The sequence below is a fragment of the Oppia nitens genome, unplaced genomic scaffold (genome assembly GCF_028296485.1).
Source record: "Oppia nitens isolate AA-2021 unplaced genomic scaffold, nextdenovo-longstitch-racon4-pilon3 scaffold3_pilon_pilon_pilon, whole genome shotgun sequence".
Classification (NCBI taxonomy): Eukaryota; Metazoa; Arthropoda; class Arachnida; order Sarcoptiformes; family Oppiidae; genus Oppia; species Oppia nitens.
Window position 1 is genome coordinate 1,476,187 of NW_026533221.1, and position 9,732 is coordinate 1,485,918.

The 9,732-nt window shown below is 33.5% G+C and overlaps 1 protein-coding gene across 1 annotated transcript; it reads left to right on the forward strand.

The window, feature by feature from the left end:
• The first annotated feature begins 4,658 nt into the window (after positions 1-4,658).
• On the forward strand, positions 4,659-9,406 carry LOC128957993 (phosphatidylinositol 4,5-bisphosphate 3-kinase catalytic subunit alpha isoform-like). Its single transcript, XM_054303806.1, has 3 exons — positions 4,659-5,934; positions 6,066-8,398; positions 9,071-9,406. The coding sequence occupies exons 1-3, from the start codon at positions 4,984-4,986 to the stop codon at positions 9,339-9,341; spliced, it is 3,555 nt and encodes a 1,184-aa protein (XP_054159781.1). The 5' UTR covers positions 4,659-4,983; the 3' UTR covers positions 9,342-9,406.
• The last annotated feature ends 326 nt before the right edge of the window (positions 9,407-9,732 follow it).

A 9,732-nucleotide genomic window follows, 5' to 3' on the forward strand; every position in this document is an offset into this window, starting at 1 on the left:
TAAAACTATATAAAATTGACAACACACTGATAAACACACTAGAAAATATGATGAAAAAATGGAAAACTAAATTGTGTGTCAATATAAATAATGGAACAAAAATAAGTACAGAAATTAAAATAAACAGAGGAATATTTCAAGGCGACTCGCTCAGTCCTCTGTGGTTCTGCTTAGCCTTAAATCCACTGTCATCATTACTCAAAAAGTTAAAAGGCGTAAATCTAAAGTCAAATGATACAAAATATAATCTAACACATCTACTATATATGGACGATTTAAAACTATACGCCGAAAAAGAATCTGATTTAAATGCAATGTTAAAAACAACAGAAACTTTCTCCAATGACATAAATATGGAATTTGGATTAGATAAATGTGCTATAATGAAATTGAAAAGAGGTGTCTACTCAGAGAGACCTGAGTACGAAACTGATAATGGATATATAAAGGCACTAGAAAATGGAGATATATACAAATATTTTGTATTAAACAAATGCATAAATCTAAAATGACAGCAGTTAAAGAAGAAATAAAGAAAACATTAAATCAAAGAATCATTAAAATACTAAAATCTCAACTAAACTCAAACAACAAATTCAAAGCCATAAACACTTGGGCAATACCTGTACTGACATACTCGTTCGGAATAATAAAATGGAGTAAAACAGAACTCGAGACCATCGAAAGACATATAAGGCGACAACTTACAATGTTTGGAGTACACCACCCTAGAAGTTCTGTAGCACGACTATGTGTTAGTAGAAAACATGGGGGTAGAGGGTTACTAAACATTGTAAGCCTTGAGGCCAAACAGCGAGAACTGTTGAGAAAATACCATCAACAAAAATGCTATGTCTCAGAGCTCCACAAAATAACATCAACACTCGATTACAACTACACACCTCTAAACCTCAGCAATATTGAACATCAAATAGATATACAAAATGAAAAAGAGAGGATTAACACATGGGCCTCAAAAGAACTCCACGGAAGATACCGGGCAGAACTCAACCAAACACACGTAGACGAAGAAATGTCTACAAAATGGTTGAAGTACGCCGGTCTTCACGGAGAGACAGAGGGGTTCATGATGGCAATACAAGATCGAGTGGTTCCGACCCGTAACCATCAGAAATATATCCAAAAGCTAAACATACCAACAGACAAGTGCAGGATGTGTCATATGGAGTCCGAAACAATAGAACATATACTAAATGGGTGTAAAGTACTCACAAATACCGAGTACCTAAGCCGTCACAATCAAGTAGCCAAGATCATACATCAGGAACTGGCAATAAGATTCGGACTAATCAAAGACCCATTACCATACTATAGATACGAGCCACAAAGTGTAATGGAAAACAACAGTGCCAAGCTCTACTGGGATAAAGAAATAAGAACTGATAAGACTGTGGCCCACAACCGCCCAGATATAGTCATAGTAGACAAACATCAAGATAAGGCGTATATAATAGACATAGCGGTCCCACTAACACATAAATTACAGGACACGCATTGTGAGAAACGTCGGAAATATACAGACTTGGCCTATGAGATCAATAAGATGTGGCGCATTAAGAAAGTTGAAATAATACCTATAATACTGTCATCAATGGCCGTAATACCGAAAAATCTGGCCCTAAGTATGGAATCACTTCAAATAAGAAAAACTAAGATCTATGAAATGCAAAAAGCAGTGATACTTCAGAGTTGTAGAACAGTCAGAAAAGTACTAGACTTGAGTTGAGTCTAACCAGTCGTGTCTCTGCCACCAAAAGTGGCCGACACAACTGTGATCACACCGGAACAACCGTGATATACAAAGATAATAATAATAATAATAATAATAATAATAATAATAATAATAATAATAATAATAATAATAATAATAATAATAATAATAATAATAATAATGTTTGTATTAATGATAACTATTTTCCGACAAACATTTTAAATTTACAATTAATTGATTTTATAAATTGTATTATTAATAATCATGATATTTGAGATGTTATTAATTATGAATATAACATTGTATTGAGATTAACAAACAATTTTTATTTTTAAAATCTGTAATTAAGTAATATTATATTATTTAAAAAAAAATAGTCTGTATTAATCATAATTTTATTTAATATTAAAGCTTCAATTTATTTTAGCTAAATTTATTTGTTCATTAATAAAATATAAATTTAGTATTTTTTTATTAAAAATACATTAATACTATATAAGTACTGAATTTTAAAAATTATAAACATGTAGTATATTGTAATTTAATAATAAATTATATTAATTGTTTGCATATAAAGTTAAATACTAATAATTATGTTATATTATACTCTATGATATAGTTATAGTAATAGTAATTATAATTGAGTGATTAAGTGAGTGAATGAGTGAGTGAGTGAATTAATGAATGAATGAATGAGTGAGTGAGTGAGTGAGTGAGTGAGTGAGTGAGTGAGTGAGTGAGTGAGTGAGTGAGTGAGTGAGTGAGTGAGTGAATGAGTGAGTGAGTGAGTGAGTGAGTGAGTGAGTGAGTGAGTGAGTGAGTGAGTGAGTGAGTGAGTGAGTGAGTGAGTGAGTGAGTGAGTGAGTGAGTGAATGAGTGAGTGAGTGAGTGAGTGAGTGAGTGAGTGAGTGAGTGAGTGAGTGAGTGAGTGAGTGAGTGAGTGAGTGAGTGAGTGAGTGAGTGAGTGAGTGAGTGAGTGAGTGAGTGAGTGAAAGAGGGAGAGAGAAAGATTTAACAAGTTTTATAATTTAAAAATTATGAATATATTTTGAAACTAATTTAATTGTCTAATACTCTATGTTTTATTAATGAGAATTATATCCCGACAAACATTTAAAATTTACAATTAATTATTTATATAAATATTTTATGAATAATCATGATATTTGAGATATTTTTATTAAATTTAACATTAAATTGAAATTAAACTTATATTTGTAATATAGTAAACAATATCAATATATTAATTTTTATAATAGTTAAAATTAATATAATTTAAAAAAATTAGAAATAAGCTTTAATTTTTGTTGTAATATAATATAAATTTAGTATTTTTGTTATTATATATATATATATATATATACAGTAAATACAATATACAGTATAAAATTTATACATTTAATAAATTATTTTTATAGTTTGCATGTACTGTATATAAAATTTATATACAGTACATGCAAATTATAAAATATATTACTATTAATATAATTATAATAATTATGATGAATATATTAAATTACAAATATTTTTATACAAACTATTAATTAAACTTTGTTTTATTAGTAAGATTTATTTGCAAATGACAATAAATTATTGATTTTCAGTACTGAATATATCGGTGTTTATAATAAATTATATTATATTAAAAATATCATTAAATCATTGTATACTAAAATTTTGTTTTTTTAAATCTCTATTATTTTTTTTAAAAAAAATAATTTATTTATTTAGTAAAATAAGCTTCAAATATATTACATAAATATATTATTAATAATAATAAAATAAGAAAAACATATTCATATAGTGTTATGTCAATCATAAGTTTAATTAGTAATTTTAAAATATATTCAGTTAATTATATATATATATATATATATATATATATATATATATATATATATATATATATATATATATATATATATATTATTGTTTTAAAAATTATTTTTGTTATCTTAATTATTTTGTAGTTTAAGAGTATAGTAATCATAAATAAAATAATAATAGAGTAGTTTTTATTTAAAAAAAACATTTATTTAATTATTTATTAGTTTTTATAGTTTAAAAAAGTTGTAAATATATATATAAATTTCTGGAAACTTGATCCACAGATCATATGTTTGGTTAACATAATAAATATTTTGAAAAATAAGAAAATATAGTATTTTAATTGAATAATTAATATATTTACTATTAATAATCATTGGATTTAAATATTATATATAAATATATATTTTAAAAAATATTTAATTAACTTTTGTTTTGCTTTTCTATAGTTTTTTATTAATTAATAGTTAATTTGTTAAAAATGTTTGTTTAAACGTTTTTTTTGAAAAAAAATAATTATTAATAATATATATATTATGTTATTTATGTAAGACTTGTTTACAACAATAATAACTTTTTAAAACTCGATATTAATAATAATAATAAGGGGTAATTCACATATTACGTTCGCATTTAAGGGGAAATGGGGTCGGTCAAAACAAACTTTTGCGAACGAGGGGGAGGGGTTAATATCTATTTAGATATTTTATTTTTTAGTGAAGTAAGGAGGGGAGGGGGTTATCGGTGTTAGGGACAAATTTTTTTAAAAATAACTACAGTAAAATCGTTTTATTTCCCATATGAAAGTAAAAAAAATTGAAAAATAAAATTTTCAAGTAAAAAACTCGCATTTTTACCACCCCTGGTAAAAATTAAGCACTAAATTATTATTAAAAAAAGTAAAAAACTATATTTTTCATATGGGAGAAAACTCGCATTATTTCCCATGAATTTGACATTTCCCATATGGGAAATAAAACACAATTTAACGGATATATGCAAACAATATCGAACATAGAGGAGGGAGGGGGTTTAGATTTAAAAAAAAGTGCAAACGTAATATCAGAACAGCCCCTATAATAATAACAATAATAATAATAATAATGACGTCAACTGTACTAACAATTTGTTTGTTGTTTTTGTTTTGTTAATTAATCGCCCGATTAGTCGCCCGAATAATAATTATATGACCGCTTAAATATCGGCAATCATTTCACGGGTAGTGACCGTCAGCAACACCAACAACAAAACAGAGAGACCCGAACCGCGGACACTTAGACTGTGTTTAGCCGACGATACAGCCGCGTGCAACTGGCCATCGGCATCATCATCATCAGTGGACACAAGTATTGACCACTTGCCGCGTGTCACCGGCCAAAGTGACCACTGATTAGTGGACAATAATATAACATTATCACCAAAAAATGGCTCCGAAACCCGTACCGACGGCCGACGAGCTTTGGGGCAATCATCTGATGCCTCAGTCGCTGGTCATTGACGTACTGACACCAAACGGTCTACTATTGGAAGTGATGGCCAATCGGGAGTCGACGCTCGAATCGATCAAACAGGATGTCTGGTCGGAGGCCAAGAAACATGTCTGCTATCGGCTACTGAATGACATCAATAGCTATATCTTTGTGTCGGTAACTCAGGACTCGAAAGTCGAAGAGTTTTACGACGAAACCCGACGGCTGTGCGATCTTCGGCTGTTTCAGCCGCTATTGAAACTAAAAGAACCCGACGGTAATAAAGAAGAAAAGATATTGGCCTCGGAAATCAGTTTGGCCATCGGTAAGCCAATCAATCAGTTGGACAGTGTCAGGAATGCCGAAATTGTTGAGTTCAGGCGTAACGTACAGACACTTTGTAAGCGTATTGTCGACGATAGGGAACAGTTGACGGCCAATGAGAAACTGTTTTACGCTTTTCCGCCCGAACTCGACGAAACAGATCCCGACGGCGGCGCCAGTGGCCGTCTGACAAAAGACGACGACGACACGTTTGATGTATGCGTTTGGACCACCGATTTCGGTGCCGCAGCCGTTGCTGGTGACCAAAACACTACTGCCGCTGCCGTTGCTGCCAATGAATCGTATATATTGACAGTAAATCAAAACTACTTATGCGTCGATCTTATTGGTGACGCACTGAAAGCTATTTACCATAAGATTAAGACAAATAATAATAAGAAGAAGATATCAATTGACAACAAGTTGATGACTAATAATAATAATAATAATAATAATAATATTAATGAAGACATTGATGTCGATGTGGACGAGTTGGCCAAACAAGACAGTCATAAATATGTGCTCAAGATTTGCGGCGTTGAACAGTATTTGTTGGGCAACTATAGACTCTACAGATATAGTGTATGTATTTTAGTTGATGACTATCACCACTTGAATCTATTTTTTTGATTGTCATTTAATATATCTTTTTGTTTCTCTCTCTCTCTCTCTCTCTCTCTCTCTCTCTCTCTCTCTCTCTCCCGAACTGCCAGTACATACGTTCGTGTAAATCGCAGGCCAAACAGCCGCAACTGTTTTTGGTTGGCCAGTCGACACTTGTCGACAAAGTGCCCAAATGTTCATTTTTGATGCCACACTTTATGAAACGATTTACCTCCTCAAGTATAACCACCGCTAACAACACACCCACCATCACCACCGCCACCACTACTACTACTAGTAATACTATAAACACCTCAAACAACAACAACAACAACAACACAATCGCCAACAGCAGTCTCACATATGCCACTACCGGTGCCGATATCTATCAGAGCCTACAAAGAAAGGAACTGATGTCTCTGTGGACAATCAATAGCTACTTCAGGATCAGTGTCCTGTCGGCTACCTATGTAAATGTTCGCGATGTTGACGGCATCTATGTCAAAGTGGGTATCTATCACGGAGCCGAAGCCCTGTGCCAGGACAGGGCTACTGCGAAAGTGGCGCCGCAAAACCCGCGCTGGTCGGAAACGATTCAATTTGATTTGTACGCGCCCGACATTCCCCGATCGGCTCGGCTATGTTTTTCAATTTGCGCCGTCACTCAGCGTAAACGTCGCGAAGAACACTACGCCATTGCGTTCGGCAATATTCAATTGTTCGACTACCGAAGCCAATTGATGGCCGATCGTTTGAATATTACTTTGTGGCCAATGCCTAAAGGTTACGACGATTTGCTCAATCCGTTGGGAATGATCGGCTCGAATCCCAATAAAGATTCGTCGTGTTTGCAAATCGAGTTCGAACGGTACTCGCATCCGGTAGTGTTTCCGCCCGACGGCCACATCGAAGAGTACGCCAATTGGATTATCAAAATGGAGAAAAGTCGGCGCGATTTGACCGGCAATAGAGCGACACCGGCTGCCGACAACATCCAGACAGCGGCGGCGGCAACCGCTGAACGATCGCAGCGAATCGCTCGCTACGATATCGGTGTCGATGTCTCAGCCGAAGTTTCAGCTCAAGAGTTAGCCCAATTGACCGATATTTTGCGTAGAGATCCGCTATCGGAGTTGTCTGAACAGGAAAAAGATTTTCTATGGAGTCTACGACACGTTATGGTCGCACTGCCGAACTCTTTACCGAAACTGTTGGACGCTATCAAATGGAACAACAGAGACGAAGTGGCACAACTCTATCTACTATTGAAACGTTGGCCAAAGATTAAGGTCGAGACAGCGCTGGAACTGTTGGACTGTAAATATACGGATCTAAAGGTACGCAGCTATGCTGTCAAATGGCTGGACACGGGTCTCAGCGATGATCATCTCCTACAATATCTGCTTCAGTTGGTCCAAGTGCTCAAAAAGGAGCCCTACTTTGACAATGAAATCTCACATTTTTTGCTCAATCGGTCGCTAAATAATCAACGTATCGGACATTTCTTTTTCTGGCACCTGAAGTCTGAAATGTACGAACAGCTGCATTCGGTTCGATGCGGTATACTATTGGAAGCCTACTGTCGCGGATTACCGTTTCTGATCTTGAGGTCAATGGTCAAACAGGTACAGGCGCTGGAAAAGTTGGAAAAGCTAACGGATGTACTGAAAGAACGTAAAGACGACGCCCAGAAAGATCGGATCCGATTCCTATCGAATTACATACAACAGGCCGACTATATGGAAGCCCTTCAACAGCTACCGAATCCATTGAACAATAGTATAGTATTGGGCGATATTATTGTACCCGAATGTCGTATTATGGATTCGGCTAAACGTCCGCTGTGGCTGGTCTGGACAAATCCGGATCCGATGGCACCGATTGCCGCTTACGCCAAAAATGCTATCATATTCAAGAGCGGCGACGACCTGCGTCAGGATATGCTGACACTGCAAGTGATTTCAATTATCAATTTGATATGGCGTCGGGCGGGTCTCGATCTGAAAATGTTACCGTACACTTGTCTGGCCACTGGCAAACAGGTCGGTATGATCGAAGTAGTTCGGTCGGCCAAAACTGTTATGAATATACAGCGATCGGGCGGCCGATTGGCTGCACTTCAAGTCGACTCCAGTCAACTACACAAATGGATCAAAGAGCACAATCGGGACAAATATCATACGGCCGTCGATAACTTTACCCGATCGTGTGCCGGCTATTGTGTGGCCACATTCATATTGGGTATTGGCGACCGTAATCCCGATAATATTATGATTACCGAAGATGGCCAAATATTTCATATAGATTTTGGCCATTTTCTCGGCCATTTCAAGAAAAAGTTTGGCATCAATCGTGAAAGAGTACCGTTTGTTTTGACCTACGATTTTCTTCAGGTAATATCCAAAGGATCGGAAAATCCATTGAAAAGCAAAGAGTTTGAGGCGTAAGTCATAATACCCATAGTATTATCATATAAAGTGATAAACAAAACAATAGTACCGTAAAGTAGTGTTTTATTTCACATATGGAAATCAAAAAATCAAACAAAAAAATGTTTCATACGGTAAAAAAACTCGCATTTTTTACCACTCCTGCTAAAATTAAACGAGTCAGTGGGGAAAAGCAAAATTGGGGGGTAGGGGGTAGGTAACTGTGAATGACCGATATATTTAAAACAGTAATCTATAATTAAAAAAAACTGGTATATATTTTTTAGATATTACCGGTAATTAATTAATTAGTTTTTATTAACAGTGTTTATAACAATAAATAACATTTGTATACATTTACAGTATTTTTATATATTAATATATATATATATATATAATAATAAATAGGTAAATTAGATAGCATATTCACAATTGAGGTTTGAAACAATTAGAGACGTCCAAAAAAAACAGGGGGTGTGGGGTGGGAAATTATTATTCAAAGTAAAAAAAATTATATATTTTTCATATATGGTACAAAACTCGCATTATTACCCCCACATGTCTTAGACATTTCCATATGGGGAGAGAAAACACATAATTTTAACGATTATTTTAATTACCGATAATTAATAACTTATTTTTTTCAACAAAAAAAAAATCCAATTATTACCCCAAAACATCACTAGTTTTCATCAACTGTGCGGTCGGGCTTATCTGGTATTGCATGAAAATGCCAGTCTATTGATAACATTGTTTACGATGATGCTGTCGACTGGCATACCGGAGCTACAGTCGATGGAAGATATTAGTTATCTGAGACAGACATTGCAAGTGGAAAAATCAAGCGAAGAAGCGCTACAATATTTTACCACTCAGTTAGCTGAGGCACACGGAGGCGCCTGGAGTACTAAAGTCGACTGGTTTTTTCATCAGCTCAAACATGGATCAAAAACATAGACATACTATAGATATACTGTATAAGAGAGAGAGAGAGACGACATTCAAGATATAAAGAGATTTACATAAATTTATATTTGTTTATATAATATTTAACAAAAAATAATTTTTTTTTATTAATAGTAATTATAAATTATTTTTTAAAAAACTACTTCCAATTAATTATTGATTATTAATACTATTAATAATTATATTATTATTATTATTATTATTAATGTTATGTTTGATGTTTTTTTTAATATATATATATACTGTATATATATATTAAAAAATATATATTGATGATAAATTTATATACAGTTTATATTGTATTTAATATATTAATATATAGCATATTGTAAATTATTTTGTATTGTTAAATTAAAGATACTCATATTCCTTCCCCCCTCCC